The sequence below is a fragment of the Erythrolamprus reginae genome, chromosome 3, assembly GCF_031021105.1.
Source record: "Erythrolamprus reginae isolate rEryReg1 chromosome 3, rEryReg1.hap1, whole genome shotgun sequence".
Classification (NCBI taxonomy): Eukaryota; Metazoa; Chordata; class Lepidosauria; order Squamata; family Dipsadidae; genus Erythrolamprus; species Erythrolamprus reginae.
The window spans coordinates 19,367,517-19,392,897 of NC_091952.1; the positions used below are offsets into that span (position 1 = coordinate 19,367,517).

Genomic DNA, 25,381 nt, shown 5'->3' on the forward strand with positions numbered 1-25,381 from the left:
GGGGAGGCATTTTCCCCAGTCCCCAAGCTCCAGGGAAACCTGGTGGGTGAAAACAGGCCTACCAGACCTACTGGAAGTCGAGGAGTATGGGAGAGTTGTGCGCGCATCTGTAGCAATGAGGCTGTGCAGGGGGGTGTCACGCGTGCATGCGCAGGAGTTGGGGTGCATGGGGGTGCTGAATTAATAATAATAATAATAATAATAATAATAATAATAACAATAACAATAACAATAACAATAACAATAATAATAATAATAATAATAATAATAATAATGTGCACATGAGCAATAGTGCATGCACACACTTTTGGCACCTGAGGGGAAAAAAAAGGTTTGCCATCAATCCCCTACACCAGGGGTAGGCAAAGTTGGCTCTTCTATGACTTGTGGACTTCAACTCCCAGAATTCCTGAGCCAATCATGCTAGCTCCGGAATTCTGGGAATTGAAGTCCACATGTCATAGAAGAGCCAACTTTGCCCACCCCTGCCCTATACCATTTCAGATAGACGGCAGTCCAATTTCCTCTTGAAGGTCTCAGGTGTTTGCAGCCTTCACATCCTCCGCAGGCCGCTCTCCCCGTCAGAAAGTTCCCCCTCCTCCTTTAGGCAGAATTTTAAAGTCCTTAGCACAACCGCCAAAGTTCTCGCCATCCAAAACATCCCCCTTCCCGCTGTGGAGAATCGAGCCAAACCCCGCCGCCCACGCGCCTTACCTGGGAGCACCAAACTACGCAAGTGGGCTCCGCTCTTCTTCTGGGAACCGCCCAGGGCCGGGCCGGGCCGGGCCGCGCGCGTAGACGTACACACAAAACAAGTGCCTCTCTCTTCCCTTCGGCCAAGACGGGGCCGGGCCCTCCGCGGAACCACCCGCCACGAGCGCGCGCGCGTGTCTGTGTGTTTGTGTGTGTGCGCCCCGCGCGCTGGTTCTTAACCTGAGCCGGTCGGCGTTGCGCGTGAGGGGGCTGAAGGAACCTGAGGCGAGGAAACGAGAGTGCGTGCGTGTGGCGGGGTCGGGGGTGGGGGCTCGTTTTGGAAATGCCTCCCGGCTAACGTCGGAGCCCTGCAAGGGAAGCGCCTTGACTCGCTCGCTCGCTCTCCTCTTGCGGCTTTTCCTCACAGACATTTTGGGGAGGAAGAAGCCGGCTCCGCCCACCCGAGCTGCCGCCTGTTGCTTCGCGCAAAAAAGAAAAGAAAAGAAAGCAGCAGTTCAGAAACTCCGAGACTCGCGGCGAGACGCGCGCGGGAGACGGAGCGGAGCGGCCGGCCGAGCGAGCGAAGGAACCGCTGGTCTCCCCGCGAGAAGCGGCGAAGTGGTTGGTGGGGCGGCCGTCCGATCGGTCGATCTCCTTGCTTCCCCCCCACCCCCAAACCCGCCGTGTATGGATTTGGCTAACTGAGCCTCTTCTCCGCCGTGGGGGGCTTTTATCATGCGCGCCTCGCGGTCGGCTTCCCGGGGCAGCTGCCGAGCCGAGTGATCCCTTCTCGGGGCGCTCCGCTCAGCTGCCCCCGGTTATTGTTGTTGTTGTTTTTTAATGGTCAGTTTGTTCGTCCGGCCGGTTTGGTAAGATCTACACGCATTCACACAGGCGCGCGCGCACACCCGTGTCGGAGATGCGCGCGGCGTTGTGGTCCAAGCAGCTGTTGGCTGCTTCCCGCCTCGTCTGGATGCTCCTCTGGGCTCTGGAGCTGCGGTGCGCCCTGGCGGACTTCACCCTGGAGAACGAGGTGCACTCGAGTTTCATCCACCGGAGGCTCCGGAGCCAGGAGCGCCGCGAGATGCAGCGGGAGATCCTCTCCATCCTGGGCTTGCCCCACCGGCCGAGGCCCCACTTGCACGGCAAGCACAACTCGGCTCCCATGTTCATGCTGGACCTCTACAACGCCATGGCGGTGGAGGAAGAGGGCCCGAGCGAGAGCGGCGAAGGCTTCTCCTACCCTTACAAGCCCATCTTCAGCACTCAAGGGCCGCCCTTGGCCAGTCTGCAGGACAGCAATTTCCTCACCGAGGCAGATATGGTCATGAGCTTCGTGAACATGGGTGAGTCTCTGCTCTGGATGATGGGTGGGAAGTGGTTTTCGGAAGGCTTGGTCAGAAGGTTCTGGGTCAGAAGGTCTACGGTTGACCTCCCACCTTTCCTTAGAGGTTTGTTAAGGCAGTGTTTCCCAACCTTGGCAACTTGAAGATCTTTGGACTTCAACTCCCAGAATTCTGGGAAGTTGAAGTCCAAAGATCTTCAAGTTGCCAAGGTTGGGAAACACTGTGTTAAGGGGTGGGTACTGTCCTATTGTCTTCTTCTTTTATCTGTTGTCTAATACAGTGTTTCCCAACCTTGGCAACTTGAAGAGGTCTGGACTTCAACTCCCAGAATTCCCCAGCCAGCAAAGGCTGGCTGGGGAATTCTGGGAGTTGAAGTCCAGATCTCTTAACACTGGTCTAATACATAAATAAATAAAATAAAAGGTGGCTGAAGAAGGTGGTTCCTTGGGAAGACAGGAAGAACCTGATGGAGATGGGACCAGCACCTGGTCCTAGGAACCCCCAAGGCTGGTCACCTACCAGAGATCTTTGAGCACTGAGGAGACTTGTCCTAGATTCCCAGGTCCAGGTAACCGAGAGTAACTGAGTAGTTGATGCATGGAACTCACTACTAGACTCTGAAGCATCATCAAGATGGACAGCAGAAAAAGACCTCATGGTCCATCTAGTCTGTCCTATTTCCTGTATTTTATCTTAGGATGGATATATGTTTATCCCAGGCATGTTTAAATTCAGTTACTGTGGATTTACCAACTATGTCTGCTGGAAGTTTGTTCCAAGCTCTTTCAGTAAAATAATATTTTCTCACGTTGCTTCTGTTCTTTCCCCCAACTAGCCTCAGATTGTGCCCCCTTGTTCTTGTGTTCACTTTCCTATTAAAAACACTTCCCTCCTGAACCTTATTTAACCCTTTCAATATATTTAAACGTTAAATCACCAAACCCCCAAAACTTTACTCTTAGACTATCACTGTTGACCTCTCCCGATTCCCAAGAGGTCCATAAGAGACGTACTTAAGTGCACAAGAGTGCCTTCCATCCCCTGTCCTAACGTTTCTCTCTTACTAGTATCATATATATAAATATTATTATATCTCTGTATACCACCAATACGTACTTGACAAAACAAAATAAATTAAAAATTTAAAAATTAAATTATGTGGGCAGAGGCCGCCATCTTCTGTGCCCCATGCTGATCTGTAGTGTGGGAAACAAAAATGACCCATAGTAATTGGTTCATTAAGGGCCTGCTTAAACCTGAACCTTTCAGCGGCCTTGTTTTCCTTTATGGCTGGCATGAATCCGTCAGGAATTGTTGTTTATGTTCCTTCCAGACTTTTACTTGATTACTCACAGGTTAAAAAAAAAAGAACTTTTTTTTTTAAAAAAAATATCCTTTACTGATAGCTTCTTAGGTTCTCTGTTAAGTAAACAGAATTTTGTTTGGTTATTTTTCAAATACTTTGATTTTTTTCCGCCTTTATAAAGTAGCTTTATTACCGGAACATTTTCTGATTCTCGCATCAACCACATGGATAATAGCGTGTCTCTAGATGTATTTGGCACGGTATCTTCGGTGTATGCTTCCTGATGTTGTGAAAGCCAAATCTGTGAATTGAGACCCTTGTCTAACTTGGCACTTAGAAAAGAAAGTAGAACTAGCATTTATGTTACTTCTTAAAACCACCATTAGATCAAAAGGGTGGATATTCTCAAGTTTGGTTTGGGTCATGAGCAAACAGAGAAGCTATCATCTCCAAAATCCTTTTGTAAATCAATGTGGATTCTTACTAAGGTGCATTTATTCCGACCATATATCTTGGACACAGTGATAAAAGGGTTGACTTGTTGAATTTGTTGAATTTCAGCAACTTTCCCCTCTAAATACGAGCCCTACTGGATTAATGGGTAACCAGTTGTTGAGTGGTTTTTAAGTGCTCTTCCAGCTCTTTATTTTCAAGCTACCCCTTGAAATCTTGCAATTAGCTGGCCTTAAAGGACCTTGTGGAGTGCACCTGCATGAATCGAAAGTTGTAATACTTAACACATTAATTTGGGAATGAGTGGAACTGCCTTTAGTGTATGAAAACAGAGGGTTGGGATGGATGACAAATTGCAGGACTTTAGTGAAATTAATCTGTAATCACTGAATCCATTAAGTTGCACACTTGCAATAAGGTAGCTGGGCAAATGCTTTGCTTGATCCTTGTGTCATCCACTGGACAGGTGACATTTTCTGCATTTTAATTGCTTTAAGCAATTTTGTTTTGTTTTGTTTCTAGGAATAACTCTAATGTATAGAGTTAGGTTACAGCAGCGGTTCTCAACCTGTGGGTCGCAGCCACTTTGGGGGTCGAATGACCCTTTCACAGGGGTTGCTTAAGACCATTGGAAAACACATATTTCCAAATATCTTAGGAACTGAGACACCGCTCCTCTATTCATCTCCAGCCAGGTCCACCCACTACTGCAAATATATATAGAGAGATATATACATGCACATACACACACACACACACATATATATATATATATATTTGTTTTCGTAGATTTTCACGGGTACAGGTATGACGGTCTTGGTATATTCGGGTTTCTTCCCGTGTAGGATTTGGAAATTTCTGGCGACGTTTCGATGAGGTCCCACTCATCATCTTCAGGCTGGTGTTTCTGTCCTTGTTCTCAGGCGAACACTGTGAGACCTAAGCTGCCTTCCTTCTATAAATACTTCCTTCTATAAAGCCACCAGTATTTATAGAAGGAAGGCAGCTTAGGTCTCACAGTGTTCGCCTGAGAACTTCGGCCTTGTTCTGGCCTCATCAGCTAGCAATACCCTTACAAAACTGAAGGGATCAGATCTGGTGGCCTAGAGGTTAATTCTCGGCCTTACAAGGCAGAAGCCCCGGGATCAAATCCCAGTAAGGGAATGGCTAGTTGATGAGGCCAGAACAAGGCCAAAATAGCACTATCCTAGTCTTCCTTAATTTTAAATATTCAACAAACATATGTTATATGTTTTCACATGTTTTTTGCTGAATTTGAAAATTAAGGGAGACTAGGATAGATCTATTTCGGCCTCATCAGCTAGCCATAGCCACTGGGACTTGAACCTGCAACCTTTGCCTTGTAAGGCAGAGAATTATCCTCTAGGCTACAGTATCCAATCCCTTCAGCTCTGCACCAGGGAAGGGTTACATATTTTTGTGTTGAATCAACCTGGTGTATTGAAGGAACATCACAGCTCCTTATTTGCCTCTCGGCCCAACCCAGGGCCATTTCCAAGGCAGTTAATTTTATTGATACCCGACAATTCTATCTATATGTGTCACATGTTTTTTGCTGAATTTGAAAATTAAGGGAGACTAGGATGGCACCTTTTGGCCTTGTTTTGGCCTCATCAGCTAGCCACACCCTTACTGGGAGATATATATATATTTAAAGCCGTAAACAAGATGGTGACACTTGCGCATATATGGGAACTTTTGAGCATGTGCAGAAGCCAAATTTCCACCATGGTGCAAGTGTCACCATCTTGTTTATAGCTTTAAAAATATATATATTCGGCACTGCACATGTGGCAGCGAGGTAAGTTAGAATCTACCCCTGAGTTTCCTAATTATTTTATTATTTTATGGTTGGGGGTCACCACAACATGAAGAACTGTATTAAAGGGTCGCTGCATTAGGAAGGTTGAGAACCATTGAGTTAGAGCCTTCTGATATTGAAATCTTGACTACGCCCCTCCCCCCAAAACATGGGTCCCCAAACTTGGCAACTTGAAGACTTGTGGACTTCAAGTCCCAGAATTCTCCAGCCAGCTATGCTGGCTGGAGAATTCTGGGAGTTGAAGTCCACAAGTCTTCAAGTTGCCAAGTTTGAAGACCTCTGCCCCAAAACATTAGAGTTATTCCTCTAATCCAGTGATTTTCAACCTTTTTTGAGCCGCGGCACATTTTTTACATTTACAAAACCCTGGGGCACATTGAGCGGGGGGGGGGGGGGCAGCTAAAAAAAGTTTGGACAAAAAAATTCTCTCTTCCTCCCCTTCGCTCTATTTCTTTCTCCCTCCCTCTTTCTCTCCCTTCCTTCCTCTTTCTTTCTCTCTCTCTCCATCCCTCTTTCTTTCTCTTCCTTCCTTCCTCTCTTTTTTGCTCTCTTTCTCTCTCCCTCCCTACGTCCCTCTGTCTTTCTCTCTCTCTCCTTCCCTCCCTCCCTCTCTCTCTCTCTCTCTCTTGCTTTCTTTCTCTAGTTCTTTCTCTCTCTCTCTCTCGCTCTTTCTCTTGCTTTCTCTCTTTCTCTCTCTCTTGCTTTCTTTCTCTCTTGCTTTCTCTCTCTCTTGCTTTCTTTCTCTCTGAGCTTCGCGGCACACCTGACCATATCTCGCGGCACACTAGTGTGCCACGGCACACTGGTTGAAAAACACTGCTCTAATCTGCGGAGTCTGCAGAGAGGGGCGGCATACAAATCCAATAAATAATAAAATAATAATAATAATAATAATAATAATAATATAAACTAGAAACAAAATACTGAATTTTCTTCTACTTAAAAATATATGACTATAACATGCAATCTTTGTTGTGGGTAATGTGAGAATACCATAGCCTCATCTAATCCACTGATTAAATGTCCAGTCCAGGGTTGTGAAAATAGCCTCATATATGTTAACTGTGAACAAAAGTTTGCTAAGGGATACCAATTGCTTATCAAGATATTTGCAAAATTAGTCTAAAGAGCTCCCGGTTTTATTTGCTATTTTGAACTGTTGTGCATCATAAATGAATTAATGACAGTTTCATGAATACATTCTGGAAATTGCTCAGAGATACATTTGCGTAAGATAACAGTTGATTATTGTTACCTTATGTCTTATCGCATATACACTTCTAACTCTCTCCCAATGCTTTTGCAATGATAGCGAGTTCAATCCTGGGTCTGAGATCCCAAGATCTCAAACCTTGTAGTGCATGTTAAAGGATTTGGACCATATTGAAGAGCAATGGAGTTGCTGCAGAAGCCTCTATAAATGGAAAGGTCCCAGTGGAAAGAATAAAGCTGTTCTAAAAAGCTAGCTTGCTTTATTCAACAAAATCCTTTTCAATCTGGTTTGTAGTCCACAGACTCATTACATACGATGCACCTTTTCAGAGGAGGAAAAACTTTGGTCGGAGGGTGGGGAGGCAAAGCAGGTTGTGGATTTGGAACTTAAGGAGGTAAGAGAGATTTCCTGATAGTTCCTTGTTTGCTGTGGCTTGTAATGAGCACATGGCAATGGGTTTAAACAAATTAAAGGAAAGTTGTCACTTCTCAGTTTGGCTAGGCTGACTATTTTTTTTTTTTGGAGTTATTATTCATCGGGGTTTCTCTTTGTTTGCTAATTGGGTTGAATAAACCAGCTGGGTTTGAGTAGAATACTCTTTAGGGCAAAGTTCTATTTAAAATGTATAATTATAGGTACGAGTTTCTGTGTATCTGTTTTTAGCCTAGATCACGTGTTGTCTGTGAAACCACTGCATGTACAGATTGGATGTCTCCGAATCCACACCAAATCTTTATAGAAGTTCAGAACAGAGAGAACTTTAGACCATTCCCCCTTCCCCAACTACCCAGCTTGGCCTAAACAAAGTCATAAAGAGGGAACACACCCTTTGCATAGGAAACACCACAAATGATAGCCGGATTCTTCTTTCTTATTGCAACATGAGGTGCAGTGCCTAGGGCTTGTTTCCTGATTCTGCAAATGTCCACTCAGCTAAGAAAGTTGACGAACACAAGATACAGTGGTGCCTCCACCAATGAACACCTCTACTTACGAATCCTTCTAGATAAGAACCGTGTGTTCAAGATTTTTTTGCCTCTTCTCAAGAACCATTTTCCACTTACAAACCCGAGCCTCCAAAACAGTAACCGTAATAGGCAGGGAGAAGCCTCTGTGGGGCCTCTCTAGGAACCTCCTGGGAGGAAACAGGGCTGGAAAAGCGTGGAGAAGTCTCTGTGGGGCCTCTCTAGGAATCTCCTGGGAGGAAACAGGGCCGGAAAAGACAAGGAGAAGCCTCTGTGGGGCCTCTCTAGGAATCTCCTGGGAGAAAACAGGGCCTCCACCATCCCTGTGGTTTCCCAATTGCACACATTATTTGCTTTTACATTGATTCCTATGGAAAAAATTGCTTCTTCTTACAAACTTTTCTACTTAAGAACCTGGTCAGGGAACGAATTAAGTTCGTAAGTAGAGGTACCACTGTAGTTTTGGAAAATGTTTCATGGACGATCATTGAAGGGAAGGGGACTGAAAGGGCCAAAAAACATGAGGGAGCTTAAAGCCTCTTTAAATCAAGCTGGGTGGAAATTCTGGGAGGTGAATACCTGGTCAATAGTGGGTCAGCAGAGGTTGCTTTAAGAATGCATATTTGAGCAAATAAATCCAAATTGACCGCATTATGAGTTAACATGTGTGAACCTAGCCTACATGAAAGTTTAAGCGATGTTCACCAACATTGATTTGTTTTGTTTTTAAAAGGAACCCTTTGGAAACCTTTCCATTGAAACAATGAATTGGGAGACCTTGATTATCATTTGGCATGGTTTATGTATGGGACTTCAGTTTCTTTATTACTGTATAAATCAATGCATAGTTCATAGTGCATTATATTGCCTTTCTATGCAGGATATATTTCTACAAGTTGGAGTCCTGTTCTGTCACGACACAAGTATACAATCAACCAATATTGCTCACCTTTGGTAACCTTTAGAAGTATGGTTCTCAGCTTCCTAAATTTTATTTTATTTATTTATTTTATTTATTTATTTTGTCCAATACACAATGAGGGTTTTAGTGGGTATATATCTATATACACATAGTAAAATACATGATGAAGGTTATAGAGGAGATACACATAGTAAAATATATCTAAGAAATAATAGAAAAGAAGGTATAGTAATAGAACATATCAATGAAAGAATAGAAGAAGAGATATAGGAATAGAAGAAAGGTATAGGAGATATAGGAGAGCAATAGGACAGGGGACGGAAGGCACTCTAGTGCACTTGTACTCTCCCCCTACTGACCTGTTAGGAATCTGGATAGGTCAACCGTAGATAATCTAAGGGTAAAGTGCTGGGGGTTTGGGGATGACACTATGGAGTCCGGTAATGAGTTCCACGCTTTGACAACTCGGTTACTGAAGTCAGATTTTTTACAGTCAAGTTTGGAGGGGTTAATATTAAGTTTAAATCTGTTGTGTGCTCTTGTGTTGTTGTGGTTGAAGCTGAAGTAGTCGCTGACAGGCAGGACATTGCAGCATATGATCTTGTGGGCAATACTTAGATCTTGTTTAAGGCGTCTTAGTTCTAAACTTTCTAGGCCCAGGATTGAAAGTCTAGTCTCATAGAGTATTCTATTTCGAGTGGAGGAATGAAGGGCTCTTCTGGTGAAGTATCTTTGGACATTTTCAAGGGTGTTAATGTCTGAGATGCGATATGGGTTCCAAACAGATGAGCTGTATTCGAGGATGGGTCTGGCAAAAGTTTTATAAGCTCTGGTAAGCAGTGTGAGATTGCCAGAGCAGAAGCTACGCAGGATTAGGTTTACAACTCTTGAAGCCTTCTTGGCTATATTGTTGCAGTGGGTTTTGGCACTTAAATCTTTTGTTATTAGTATACCAAGGTCTTTAACCGAGTGGGGATTATCTGTGATAATTTGATTATTCAGTTCGTATTTGGAGTTCAGATTCTTCTTCCCAATTTCCAAGCTAGCATGCTGAGTAGGGAATTCTAGGAGTTGAAGTCCATACATCTTCAAGCTTCCAAAGTTGAGAAAAACTGCTATCAACTGTTTGTGGTCTGAACTAACTTAGCCTATATGAATTTGGATGGGGAAGAAAATCCTTGTTCCTAAGACTGTGTGTGAATTATTCTAGTACTGAATTGCTATCACACACTCCAATGAACCAAACATAATCCCAACAGGTAAGCTTCACATGGCAAGGTGAAGATACAGATACTGTACACAAATCTTATAAGTAAAATCTAAAATTATCCAAGTTTATAAGTCCTGGAAATTTAACTGAATTAAATGTATGGAGTGAACACCATAGTTCCCTCTAAGCTGAGCAGTGAGCAGTCGCTCACTTAAAAATCATCATCAACTCAGAGTTTTCCAAACCTGCCCAGAAGCCAAGAGGGAAAGAGTGAGAGGGAAGGAGAGAGAGAGGAAGAGAGAGAAACAGATAGAAAAAAGAGAGGAAGGAAACGAGAAAGAAAAAGAATGGGAGTAAGGAAGAGAGAAAGAAAATCAAAATCTAGTTTGAAAGTAGCTCAACTATTTAAGCGGCATTTTGATATTGATAGAGTTGCCCTATTATGAGCTCACTGTTATAGACACACAGTACAGTATTTTATTTTGAAATTCTCTGAGGCAAAACAGGGTGGGTTTTTTATTTCTTTCTTTGTTTGTTTGTTTGTTTGTTTGTTTGTTTCTTTATTATTTCTGTGCCGCCCAGTCCCGAAGGGACTGCCGCTCAGACACTATACTTTTCCGTCCCCCCCCCAAAAAAAAATTAGAGGGAACACTGGTGAACACAGTTCTTGAAAAAGTAGCACAGCATCGCATTTCCCAGCATAGCTGCCTGGGGAATATTGAGGAGTTGCAGTTCACACATCTCCAAACTATCAAGAGCGACAAACACCGAGCCTAGTGGAAATCATCTAATCATCTCCCCACGGGTGGGTTCTGGATTCTTCTACTGCCAGTTCACTCAGGGACACGCCGCGTGCGTGCATGCGCAGTACTTAAAAACAACTTCTGCACATGTGCAGAAGCAAAAAACAAGATGGGGCTGCCTGTGGCGCCACCAAGAGAAATGGTTCGGGGGCGTGGTGGGCATGTTACTAATGGTTCTATAGAACCAGTCCAAACTGATAGGAACCGCCTGCTACCGCACAAATCCCAGCAACCGATAAGGTCCAGCAGAGTTGGCCTTCTCCGGGTCCCGTCGACTAAACAATGTCGTTTGGCGGGCCCCAGGGGAAGAGCCTTATCTGTGGTGGCCCTGGCCCTCTGAAACCAACTCCCCCCGGAGATCAGAACTGCCCCCACCCTTGTAAACTACTCAAGACTCATTTATACCGCCAGGCATGGGGGAGTTGAGATAGCTCTTCCCCCTAGGCCATTACAAGTTATGCATGGTATGTTTGTGTGTATGTTTGGTTTTATAATAGGGGTTTTTAGTGTTTTTTTTATTATTGGATTGTACATGTTGTTTTTATTATTGTTGTTAGCTGCCCCGAGTCTATGGAGAGGGGCGGCATACAAATCCAACAAATTATTATTATTATTATTATTATTATTATTATTATTATTATTATTATTATTATAACCCACCTGTACATCTCCCCCTTCTCAATCTAAGGAAAACTAATCCATTTTGTTATGCCATTGTATACACTGTAGCATGAAATATGCTATTCTGGAAGTAATGATTCTGTCACAGTGGTATTTTCTCTCTTTTAGTGTAATTTTTTTATTAGTAAGCTGATAGGAAAGATTCAGTCGTTTTCAAATAGCCAGGTGGAATGAAGTGAGTTTTCTCTGCATGGGTTTGTTCTCTTGTCAAGAATGCAAGCCGGGACATGTTTAAGGAAGGACATAGATCTCTAATAGCTTTCTTCATCCTTCTGTACACCTTTTCATCCCATTATAGCTGCAGGTCTTTCATCTCTGTAGGACAAAGGCCATCTTGTTCATGGACTTTTTAATGAATTAGAATTAGACTCATTGCTCACCAGACTATATAGTCAAGCCCAGCACCTGTTTGGGAGCCTACAGATTTCTATTGACAGTGAAAATTAGAAGATCTATTGTCAGAGAGATTCCACTCTCCCCTCCCACCCTCTTTTAATTGAAAGCTTTCTATAGCAATCTTTCAAAAATTGCAGCCTCTGTATTAAACAGTGCCATGGTTGGGAAAAAAGATACCCTTGCAGGCATTGTGTTTCCCAGGTAGAGTCTTGTTACATACGTTGAACTATTGCAGCAAGGAAGTGTCATAACACAAAATCGAAAACGTATTGTGGGTAAGGACCTGTTATACTGCTAAAAAGATTGCATGCAGTGAAAAGGTTGAAATAAAGCGACTCTATATTTGAAATAACTCAGTGTCATTTATTCTCTCTCTCTCTCCCTCTCCCCCCTCTCTCTGTGTTTGTGTGTGTTCTTTAAATTAGATCCTTTTTCTCACTTTTCTATGCCTCAGCTACTAAGAACTAAAGAACGAGTTTTCCAGAAGGTGCAAAGTGGGTGAGCTTTGCAGGGATTGGTGGAGATTTAAAAGATTTTGTGTTAGGATTAGGAACAAATAATCCTTTATAAAAAAAAAAAAGACAGAGTGGCTTTGTAAGTTGTAAAAAAGAATCAAAAGATAAAGGAGGAATAAATGGTGCTTACTTTTCCTGTTGCTGCGGTTAAGTAATTCTGTAATTCTGTAATGCGCTGTAAGGTACATGGAGGTTATAGGTCCACAGGTGGCACACAGAGCCGTCTCTGAGGGCGTGCTTGCGCTGGCCAGCTGATTTTGGCCTTCCTAAGAGGCGAAGCCGTTTTCACCCTCCCCAGGCTTCAGGAAAGCCTCTTCCAAAAGCTGTGCCCTCCCACCATCTTCTTAATACAGGTAGTACTTGACTTGAAATCGTTCACTTAGTGACCATTCGAAGTTACAACACCACTGAAAAAAGTGAATTACAAAGACTTACGAAGAGAGATTGAGAGAACTGGGCATGGACAGCCTAGAAAAAAGAAGGTCTAGAGGGGACATGATAGCAGTTTACAGATACTTGAGGGGTTGCCACGGTGAGGAGGGGGTCTCTTTATTCCCCGGGGCACCAGAGGGCCGGACGAGGAACAATGGTTGGAAGCTGACCAAGGAGAGATTCAACCTGGAAATAAGGAAGAACTTCCTGACGGTCAGAGCGATCAACCAATGGAACTGCCTGCCAGGGGAGGTGGTGAACTCCCCAACTCTGGACACCTTCAAGAGGAGATTGGACTTCCATTTGGCTGGGGTGCTGTAGGGTTTCCTGCTCAGGCAGGGGGTTGGACTCGATGACCTAACGGTCCCTTTCAACTCTATTAATAAAATAAAAAATAAAAATAAAAATAATGGGATTGGGCGGCATAGATAGATGACTGACTGACTGACTGACTGACTGACTGACTGACTGACTGACTGACTGAATGAATAAATAAATAAATAAATAAATAAATAAATAAATAAATGTGAACTATGTTATTGTGGTCCACCTTAATAAAAGTAGTTTTAGAATTCTATAGCTATGCTGTAGTCTACATCAGTGTTACCCAACCTTGGCAACTTGAAGATACTTGGACTTCAATTCCCAGAATTCCCCAGCCAGCGAATGCTGGCTGGAGAATTCTGGAAGTTGAAGTCCAAATATCTTCAAGTTGCCAAGGTTGGGAAACACTGGGCTACATTGATGGGCTGAAATCCAGCAAATACAGGGATAAAGGAAGGAAAAATAGTCTGCCAGGTAAGGAGAGCTACAAGTTTCCCAGTCTCTTCGCATTGGCAGTCCTTCTTATAAATTGGGCGTTTGGGAAGGGAACATCACCTGGATTGATCCCATTGTTTTGAAATTCCCTAAGAACAGTAAGCAAGTGCTTGGCTGTTGCCTAGCAACCACGGTTTGCTTCCTTTACCTTAAAACAGGCCCCAAGCAATTCTTCAGATTGTTGGCTTTCCCTGAGCCACGAGAAAATAAAACTTTTCCACAAACTATAGACTCGTACCACCTGCACACAAAATATGTAAATAGCCCAAGAGAGGTGGAAGAAAATAAGTTGTTTTCACCCAAACTGAAACCTATGCACTTTCTGGAATAAATGGAGGCTTGCAATGAATTTGGTTGTTTCAATCTTTGGATGTTGGACTTGTAGTCATAGAAATCTTAGGGGAATTGGCTTGAATGAAAGTGGTCATTCTTGAGAATCTTGCCACCTTTTTCCCCCCTGCCTCCCCCCAAGCAAATGTATTTCTAATTCATTTTTCAGTGTAAGCCTTTATCTATCTATCTACCTATCTATCTATCTATCTACCTACCTACCTATCTATCTATCTATCTATCTATCTATCTTTCTATTCATTCATTCAATTTTTTTAATGCCTCCCTTCTCCTTAGACTCAGGACAGCTTACAACATGTTAGCAATAGCACTTTTTAACAGAGCCAGCATATTGCCCCCACAATCCCAGGTCCTCATTTTACCCACCTCGGAAGGATGGAAGGCTGAGTCAACCTTGAGCCAGTGATGAGATTTGAACCACTGACCTGCAGATTTAGCAGCCAGCTTTAGTGGCCCGCAGTACTGCACTCTACCCACTGCGCCACCTCGGCTTATTAGTTCTATTTGTATGCCGCCCAACTCCCTAAGGACTCTGGGCAGCTCACAGTCAAAAAGAACAAACATATTACTATTGAAATATCTAAAAAAATGAACAATTTAAAAAGACAATTTTAAAGCCCATAATAAAACCATGTGTATTTTTTATGGCAGATCTAGATGAGTGAGTCTCCGAGTCTCCGGAGAGGGGTGGCATACAAATCTAATAAATAATAATAATAATAATAATAATAATAATAATAATAATAATAATAATAGTAATAATAACAAGGAAAATAGGTGGCAGAGGACTTTTGCAAGTGAAGCAGACAGTGGAAGAAGAGAAGCATGCATTAGCTGACTATGTGAAGGAGAGCAAAGAGTCAGCGTTGATGGAGGTCAACAATAGGAAACTTTTCAAGGTGAAGCAAACCAAGGACCAGTACAGAAAAACTGTAACTCAATGTCGTATGGACAGTTGGCGGAACAACGCATTGCATGGCCAGTTCTTGGAGAAGATTGAAGGCAAAGTGGATAAAGAAAAGACCTGGTTATGGCTTACAAGTGGAACACTCACAAAGGAGACAGAAGGACTAATACTGGCGGCACAAGCACAGGCCATTAGAACAAATGCTGTCAAAGCCAGAATTGAAAAATCAACAGACGATCCAAAGTGCAGACTCTGTAAAAAAAACAGATGAAACAATCGATCACATACTCAGTTGCTGCAAAAAGATCGTACAGACTGACTACAAGCATAGACATGATGCTGTGGCACAGATGATCCACTGGAACTTGTGCCGGAACTGACAAAATCTCCATCTGTCAATTGCAAAAGGCTGCTTTACTGGGATCGGCAAACATAATTTGCCGCTACATCACGCAGTCCTAGGTGCTTGGGAAGTGCCCGACTGGTGATGAATTCTTCTAAAAACCATAATGCAAAATATTAAAATTTAGATGCTAAGATAGGAAACTAAAAAAACCACAGATCCTAGAGGAAGGCAGGGGTAAACTGTTCTTATATCACAACGATGAAAGCTGCCCAAATTTGCCCATAAAACTCATTAGCATCTGAGGTCAGAACGAAGATGATTTCACTTTTTTCATGATAAAATTAATTCACAGTTAGACACTTGATGGTGAAAAATTGCATCTGTATAGATTTTCTATAGGCAGAATGAAATGTAGTTTACTTTGACATTGTGGCTGTCACATTTTGGAGCAACCCCACCCCCAATATATTTGCTGAATCTGTCTAACATATTTTGAAAAGCATTCCCAAACAAGTGAGGTTTTCAACCCTAGTGGATCACCAGGGAGGTTTTTAATTCCTGTATCGTTTGGCATTATAATTTAGGTAGAATTTAGGCATTATAATTTAGGTAGGCTCAGCTATGAAAACTGTAAATAAACAAATACACTCTGAAGTAAATTCATTCTATCTAAAACCTGGAACCAACGCAGAAGAGCCTTTCTCCTAAACGGGCATTTGACAGCAAAATTGACCTTTTCAGTGGGGCCTCTCCTGCAGATGTTAACATCTAAGCGAGTTCATAATGGAAAAGTGGTCCCTCAGGTAGTCCGCCTCTAATCTGTTTTTGAGGGTTAAAGGTCAGATCAATGTCCTAAATTGCCTTCAGAGAACAATTGGCAACAAAAGCAGATCTTTCAATAGGGATAGTGTGTCATTTTTGTATCTTGTATCAATTAATACAGCAACATTTTGCACCAGGTGCAAATTCCAGATACCTTCCTCTTTGTCCATAATAGCTGGAAAGTTCAGAAAGTCCAGAAGAAAGTCCAGAAGGTGCCAAACCAACACAGTCTGAAGATCATCATCTTAACTGACCAGAGTTGCTGGAACTTGGGCAGCATACAAATTATTATTATTACTATTATTGTTGCCTTGGAAAAGGCAGCTGAGCATTATACAAGTCTCTGTGGCAGCACGTTCTCCCCGATGTTATCAGTAGAAAGCCTCATAGCAGAAGTGTCCATTACTGAATCAAGAGTCAGATTGAAGCCAAAACTCCTGGACGACAGGTTCTGTCATTTGGAGCAGGTGGTGGGAAGCTGAAGCCTTTGAGTATAATGGTTGTTACTACCGGTAATTATTGTTTTGCCATGGCTCATGGGAAACAGCTTGATCTTGCCTGCTAGAAAGAATACAGAACAACCGAAGGAAGGGACAAAGGTTTGCTTTGTAGAGGAAACCAAAAAATCCTGAAATTGTAAGATCAGAAGTAAAAAGCAGTTGATGAGAAGAAACCTCTTCCAGCAGGAGCAAAATTGTCTGCAATGACAGAGGAGATCTAATAATGCTGCAGCATTCCAAAACATTGAGTCTATGAAGATGCATTTGGAAGGTTAGGTGGCTTGTGGCTGCCCAAACACTCTTGGAAAGCTATTTCACAGAACGTAACAGTGCAACGGAGAAGCAACTATCGACAGTGAGTTGAGTAGTTAAGATGTTGGACAAGGAGTCGAAAGAACAAGATTCTAATGATCCCATTAGGTCTGAAGCAGGCAACTCAGTAACTTTGGACCCATCATTCTCTTTAATAGCAATAGCACTTAGACTTCTATACCACCAGGTGCTCCAATCCGGTAGGAAATTCTGGGAGGCACACAGTAATGGGCAGCCAAAATTTTTACTGCCACACTGTGGGTGTGGCTTATTTTGTGGGTGTGGCTTATTTTGTGGGTGTGGCTTAATGGTCACGTGACTGGGTAGGAGTGGCTTGCCGGCCATGTGATCAGGTGGGAGTGGCTTGAATGATCATCTTTCAAGTGAACTGTTAAGTCCTCAACTTACAACCTTACCAGTGTCGCTCACTGGGGTGACAATTTGCTTCACGTTTCCCATGCTCTCCTACCTCAGACTGGGTAGCTAGGTGAACGAGTGCTGCCAAAAGCATAAAGGCTGCCAGCACTGCTTCTCCCCACACCTTCTGCTTGCACCTCAGGCGGGAGGTGGCCGCGGGAGGCTGGAGCGGAGCCAGGCAAGAGAGAGGGAAGCTCGTCCAAGGCCAGCAAGGAGGAAAGAGGAAAAAAGCAAAGAGCCCAGATGCAGCAGCAGCAGCAGGGAAAAAAAGGAGAGCTGAGCCGAGACCAGTAATCCAGGAAGGGACCTCTGCCAATCAGCTGGAGCTGCGCACACATCTTCACTTCCGCTGGTGGAACTGCGTTCCACCCCATCCTGTCTGCTGCCCACCCCTGGATGCACACACAGCTATGTTTCCCCAACATGCGCACATGCACCCCTGTGCAAGATTTGGCTTCTGTGCATGTGCAGCAAGCGAAATCTTGCTTGAGGATGCTCATGCGAACGAGATTTTGCCAATTTTTTGCTTCGGTGCATGCGCGGAAGCAAAGATATCAGCAAAAACCTCCAAAATCTTGCTTGCCACGCATCCTCACATAAGATTTCACTTGCTGTGCATGCGCAGAAGCCAAATATCACACTGACAGGCACATGTGTGCTTGCTTGACACACTCGCACCCACAGTGGCCTCGGAGTGCACAACGGTAGCACTGAAGATGTGTGGCCCTTCACTGTTTACAGCCTTCTCTAAGCGGTTTACAGAGCCATATTGTCCTCTATTTGGGTTCTCATTTTTACCCCCTCGGAAGGATGGAAGGCTGAGTTAGCCTTGTGCCAGCGAGAATCGAACTGCTGGCAGCGTGCAGTGGCCTGCAGTATTGCATTCTAACCACTGCACCACCACATCTCTTTTAAGCCCTACGCGGGGAGGTTGCAAACTATTCCAGCTACCAGCATACACTGGACCCAATGATTATAGTCCATAACCTTCATCTTCATACTTCAAGGGAATGGCCTGGGATGATGATGATGGTGGTGATGATGGTGATTGTTATTTTTGTATTTAATTGGACTTGTATGCCGCCCCTTTCCGTGGACTCAGGGCGGCTCACAGCATATATCAAAATACATAACAATAGTTTGTCCAATTAATATGCTAAAAAAGAATTCTTAAAATTCTAATTTTAAAACATTCATTCGCATTCACACAATAATCACACTAACGACATTCGTTGGACGGGATGGTCTAATGTCCCCAGGCCTGAAGGCAAAGATGTGTTTTTAGACTCTTTCGGAAGGCAAGGAGAGTGGGGGCAGTGTGAAGGCAATGGTGATGAAAGAAAGCAGATTTTTCTGTATCAGCTGGAGACCTTATGCAACAGATCCAAGAACTACGCATCATTAATTTTAATTAATAATAAAAGAATATTATAAACTCACAGGTGATTTTAGTAATCTGGTTGCAATGAGATATCACCCTGGCAGATTTATAAATGGTCTTTGCTGTGCCGAGGGGCTCTTTGTAAAGATTTTGCTAATTATTATTTTTTGTTTGAGCAAATCTACTTTTGTTTGGATCAAAAGACGATCCGGTATGGAAGGTTTTTTCCTCTTTCCCTCCCTCCCCCCATTGCACAGCCTTCTTGGCCTTAAATTTAAGAAGGTTTCCACCAACAGCTGCCTACAGAGCCTTCCCACCTGCTTGGAGCAAGCCGCTGAAAATATCTGCAGGTTTTTGATGACTTCCTTTCAGACCCAGCCTCGGTGAAAAACGCTGTCAGCTCCAGTTGCTTCATTGACATCTCTAAAAACTGTGGTTAAATGCTTGACTAAGTAAGTAAGGGAGGGAGGTGGGAATGGGAAAATTAGTCATTCTTGGAAAGAGCATAAAAAAAGTGGCTTTTGGTTCATGTAAACGAAGATGGTTAAGGAACCCCCGTAGTTTTAGTTTACTTCATACCATCTGGCAGCCTCTTTCTCCCGCGCCCCCCCCCCTCTCCGTTTTATTCCCCTGACAAGTGTTTGGCATCAGAAAATCCATCTTTTTTGCCCCATTTAATAATAATTTAGCACTGTAGGGTATTAGAGTTTTCCTTCTAGAAACGTGTAGGAGAAAAGAGGCGGGGGGCACCCTCTTGGGGATTACTTTGTGAAGCGAATGTAAGGGGACAAGCATTTGCAGCTGTAACCTGGCTTGTGTTAAAATTTGGAGGAAAAAAAAGCTGCCTCGCATTCCATCTCACTACAGGCCTTCCTTGGTGTACAGCCAAAGGTTAATATAGATGTCGCAAAGTTTCTCTCCTCCTCAAATCCTCCCCCCCACACACTTTAGAGCGTTTCAGATATACGAGTATGTATACAGCTGTGTTTGTAGTAACCCTTTCATATTCGCCCTTCTTAAATGGCATTTTTCCCGCTTGTATAAATCAAAAGAATTTCTGAAGGATATTTGACCTGCGTTTGAACTTATTTGATCTTTGCGCATTTCCCACTTGAAACAAAGCAGATTAAATCTTGGCCCTGGAAAGGCCAAGGATCACATGATGTGGTCTATACCTCAGGATAAACATTTCCCCCACCACCACCACCACCTCCGCCCACCCCTCTGGCTATCCTTTTAAGCTTTCTCTGCTTGTTTTGAAAGGCTGGACCATGGAATCGTTCCTTATTCCCTGGGATTTATAACCCCCTAGAGCAGGGGTGGGTTGCAATTCACCTCACTGCCGGTTTGCTTCATCTCACACCGTGCTTCCTGGGCGCAAGCACACACATGCACAGCGCTGAAAAATCCCCTCAAAAAATCTCCCCTCAAAAAAGTGAAAAACAAGATGGCGACTTATGTGCAGTGTTGGAAACTCAGCTTCTGTGCATGCACAAAAGAAAAAAAAATCCAGAAAAAGATCCACTCCCAATTTATTTTTAAATATTTTTTTAAAAAAAAAATTTTGCAGCTTCCACGGACCAGCACCGACAGAGCTAGTTCCGTGACGTTATTGTTACATCACCAGCAGTTGCTACTGGTTCAGGTGAACCGTTTCGGACAAGGAGGAACCCACCTCTGCCCTATAGATTTAAATAAAAGAGAGATTCCGTGTAAAAAACTATGATATCCTTCTAACAGAATGCATGATATTATTAAAAATAAAAATAAGGCAATAGGTACTTTTACTTTGTGCCAGAATGTAGAAATCATAAGAACTTAGAACAGAGAAAAACTTCAGTGTGGGCCACCAGTGTTCCTGTGTTTGTAGCATTTATGTATATACATAGGTACATATGTATTAAACTTCTATGCCTCCCATCTTACTCTGAAAAATGACTCTCGGTCCCTTGGTAATTTCCATTTATTGCTGATTGGATTTGGATTTCAACTACAATCTAGAAGCCCTCAAATCTAGAAGTGATCAGTTTCTAAGTCCTGGCTTAGGGATGGACACTTGGGCAGCTAGCGTTCCCTAGAATTACGATTCTTATAAGGTTGGAGTTGGATCATATAACTCCCCTTTGCAGCAGGTAGTAAAACCATGAATCTGATAGGCAATGTAAGTAAAGAGTAAGCTAAGCGAGAAACACTGTCAAGCACCAGGGAAATCAAGACGTTCAAAAGAATATAAAGTTTTATTGCAAGCTGTCTACAACAATCTGATCAACTAATAATCAAGGAAAATGCACGGGAGATAAGAGAGGCATTCAAGATGGACTGGACTTAAATCTATTGTGGGCAGGCAGGGACTCGGGACATATGATGCGTTTGACCCATTCCTCGGGCTCAGTCTGGTCATCTTCTACAAACACGTTAGATTGTCTACTTTTGTTTTTGTTTTGTTTTTTGCTTTAGAACTTCTGGTGAAGAAGAGTTTTCAGACTTGGAAAGAGTTAGGAACAGAATATTTGGATCATACTGGAGAAGATAAATATGGCCAGACTAACTCACGCCTCAATCAATACTCAGTTAGATGTTTCATACAAGGAACCATACAGTGACTTCAAAAGGCAACAGCAAAATATTTTCCAGTATATGCCAGACAAGTTCATGTTTGGCTGGTCTTATATTATCTTTGGTGATCTATGTCGCCTTTAGAATAGTATAGAATATACTGTAATAGAATAGAATAGAATTCTTTATTGGCCGATAGGAATGATGAGAAAAAAACTAGTAGAAATAGAAGTGCAGACTTAGTAAAAAGTTTGACAGTGTTGAGGGAATTATTTGTTTAGTAGAGTGATGGTGTTCGGGGAAAAACTGGTTTTGTGTCTAGTTGTCTTGGTGTGCAGTGCTCTGTAGCGACGTTTTGAGAGTAGGAGTTGAATTTGTGTCCAGGATATGAGGGGTCAGTAAATATTTTCACCACCCTCTTTTTGACTCGTGCAGTATACAGGTCCTCAATGGAAGGCAGGTTGGCAGCAATGGTTTTTTCTGCAGTTCTGCAGTTCTGTGGTTTTTATTTATTTATTTATTACTTAGATTTGTATGCCGCCCCTCTCCGAAGACTCGGGGCGGCTCACAACATGTGGAAACAAATCATAAATAATCTGACAATTTAAAATATTAAAGATTTTAAAAAAGACCCCATATACTAACAGACATACACACAAGCATACCATATATAAATTAAACATGCCCAGGGGAAGATGTTTCAGTTCCCCCATGCCTGACGGCAAAGGTGGGTTTTAAGGAGTTTATGGAAGGCAGGAAGAGTAGGGGCAGTTCTAATCTCCGGGGGGAGTTGGTTCCAGAGGGCCGGTGCCGCCACAGAGAAGGCTCTTCCCCTGGGGCCCACCAACCGACATTGTTTAGTTGTTTATTTTGTGTGATAATAATGGGGCCCACAAACATGACTTGATATGCTGCATATTACTTGGGGTTTTTTTTTTTAGCATGTGTACTTAGGTGGCAATAGAGTTAAATTCGCATCTGGTGTTAGCTTATCCAAAATAAATCTTAACATTTCAGAGAATATGTTTTGAATGTTCTGGGCTAAAAATGGGAAAGCTTACCTTTTGCCATCACAGTAATTGTTTGAACATTTCAAGGGAAAAAATGAGCAAAGTTCTATGCGCTCTTATGTCGAAAACATTCTGACTTCTAATGATTGAGATGAGGCATCCAATGTAGACTTTTTCTCCTTGTAACATCTCTGTACAGGAATTGTTTTCTATATTTTTAGCACGAAAGGAGTGAAATACGTAACAACGTCTCCTGTATTTTTAACAGAAACGCTTTTGCCTCTTTTCCCCTGTCCAAATTCTTTTTCCCTGCTCTCATGTGGTAGTTTCAGTTCACCCTATGATGATCACAGAATGGCATTTATCTTCTCATTTTCTGATGTAAATATTTTCATCGGTAGAAATTACTATATTAATAGGTTTGTGCAGGATTTTCTTCTGAAATTTTGTTCCAGTATTCTCTGCGCATTAGTCCTGATATTCTCACATTTTAAAAAATGGTAAAATAAAATAAATAGCTTCCCTATTGTTAGCGGAAATGTGAAGCAATAAAGAATTCTGGTGGGGGTGATTGCTGCTTCACACAAAATTAGCAAGGTGTGTCCGAAAAGGTTGCTATTGTTATTATTGGTTGATTTTAAAAACACATTGCACTATCAAACCACAGCTGATGTGTACAAATCCTTGGGAGCAGATAGCTGAAATATCTAAAACTTAAAAGAGCAGTTTGTTGAGTAGAAAAAGGTTGCTTTACTAACTAAACGTACCTTTAGTTAGTAACTAAATTTACTTAGTAAGTAAATGTCTTGCGAGTTTGAGAAGTTTGATTGAACTCGCGAGACGTTGTCTTTTAGAATGGGCTGCCCTGGACACAACACCAAGTAGTAGTACAAGTGTCAGTTAGAATGTGCATCCTACTTCCTGCGGCCAAAAAGAGCACAGTCTTCAGGGTCACGAGCCCCCCCCTTGTTCAATGCCCCCCTAGGAGGGCGGGCCCCACTATTTGAGAAACACTGCCTTAGTTGATGATTTGGGTAGAACACTGGCTTGAATCTAGGATTAATCATGGTCAATGTAGAGTCTTTAAATCAGCGGAGTTAAGGTGGGTTTATTGATTTCAATGGATGTATGACTAAGGAAGAATTGATATAGAGGGTCGCCCAGAAAGTAATGCACCAAATTTTTTTTCTTCAACAATTATTTATGGAACACAATGAAACTTACACACAAGAAAGAAGGATGTTTCTTCTACATTCTCCATTTTTTCACGTAATCGCCATCCCGTTCTTTGGCCTTCCTCCAGCAAGACACAAGGGCGTGTATGCCCTGACAGTACCACTCCTTGTTCTGGTCACAAAGCCATTTCTGCACTGTGCTAATCACCTCTAATGGCCTCACCCTCTGTGCCCAGCGACTAACCGTACTGCAGATTCTCCATAAACTGTATACAAACGTTTGTGAATATTGCCAACAGTTTCTTTCTCTGCAGTGAGAAATTCAATGACCGTACATCACTTACAAATGCCATTTGAAAACACTACTGTAGCTATGCTATCTGTCTGAAGAAACACAAAATTTACACACGCACTCCTGACAATTCAAATAATGTATTGTATATTTAAAGTTTTGCATTCGTACCATTTCTGTAGGCTGAGAAAAAAATATGTGGTGCATTACTTTTTGGGTGACCCTCGTACCAATTAAACCATAAGCTAATTGCATAGGCTTTGTTTGCGCTGGCGTGGGAAACTATGGCCCTTTTATGACTATTGGACTTCAACTCCCAGAATTCTAGGACTTGAAGTCCACAAGTCATAAAGGGGCCATAGTTCCCCACCTCTGGTTTACACAATAAGGCTTAATATATTCCAAAGTAAAGGACATCATGCTATACTGCACAAATCCCAGCGACCAGTTAGGTCCCACAGAGTGGGTCTTCTCCGGGTCCCGTCAACTAAACAATGCCGCTTGGCGGGACCCAGGGGAAGAGCCTTCTCTGTGGCGGCCCCGGCCCTCTGGAACCAACTCCCCCCAGAGATTAGAATTGCCCCCACCCTCCTTGCCTTTCGTAAGCTACTTAAAACCCACCTCTGCCGCCAGGCACGGGGGGAACTGAGATACTCTTTCCCCCAAGCCGTTACAATTTTATGCATAGTATGTCTGTATGTCTGTTTGGTTTTTATTATAATGGGTTTTTAACTGTTTTTAGTATTGGATTATTATTATATGCTGTCTTATTATTGCTGTTAGCCGCCCTGAGTCTTCGGAGAGGGGCGGCATACAAATCCAATAAATAAATAAATAAATAAATAAATAAATATTCTCCATAGAGTTTGTCTGAAGGGTGCATCACATAAGCACTGACAAGAGAAGCAACCATCACAGCATCCCTTTGGTCAAGTGATCAAAAATAAAGTGCTTGGCAAGATTACCTAGGTTGCAGCATCCTAGGATCACCTGGTCACCATTTGCGACCTTCCCAGCCAGTCCCTGAAAGCAAAATCAATGGAGGAAACTGGATTCTCTTATATCAGTAACAAATTTCTTTAATTCAGTTATGTGATATGATCTCTATGGGAAAAAGCAATAGCACATAGACTTATATACCGCTTCCCAGTGCTTTATAGTTTTCTCTTAAGTGGTTAACAGAGTTGCCCCAACTAGTTTGGGTCCTCATTTTACCAACCTCGGACGGATGGAAGTTGAGTCAACCTGGAGCCTGGTGAGATTCGAACCGCCAAATTGCAGACTGACAGCAGTCAGCAGAAGTGGCCTGCAGTACTGCACTCTAATCACTGTACCACCATAGAAATGTCCTCATTTAGTCATATTAGAAGTACAATTTCTATTTGTGACATGTTACTGAAGTGTAAATAGCTTCAAAAGAAGAGTAAATAAATTTTTTAATGGTCTTAATACCAGCTCGTGGAAGGGAAAGAAAATAAAAATAACATCAGATTAGATTAGATTAGATTAGATTAGATTTATTGGATTTATATGCCGCCCCTCTCCGCAGACACAGGGCGGCTCACAACAATGGCAAAAACAGTACATAGTGACAAATCTAATAATTACCAATCTAATTACAGTTTTAGGTTAAAAAATTCATAAAAGCAACCCCAATATATATATATAAAAACAAGCACACAATTAATCAAACACCAGAACAACATGGGCAAGAG

The 25,381-nt window shown here is 42.7% G+C and overlaps 1 protein-coding gene across 2 annotated transcripts in view; it reads left to right on the forward strand.

Moving 5' to 3' along the window:
- The first annotated feature begins 1,028 nt into the window (after positions 1-1,028).
- The window catches only part of BMP7 (bone morphogenetic protein 7), a 141,544-nt gene continuing 117,191 nt past the window's right edge, over positions 1,029-25,381 (forward strand). For both annotated transcript variants that reach the window (XM_070744572.1, XM_070744573.1), the window contains exon 1: positions 1,029-2,039. In XM_070744572.1, the coding sequence (XP_070600673.1) occupies positions 1,613-2,039 (427 nt within the window). In that variant the 5' untranslated portion in view covers positions 1,029-1,612. The remainder of the gene's footprint in view (positions 2,040-25,381) is intronic.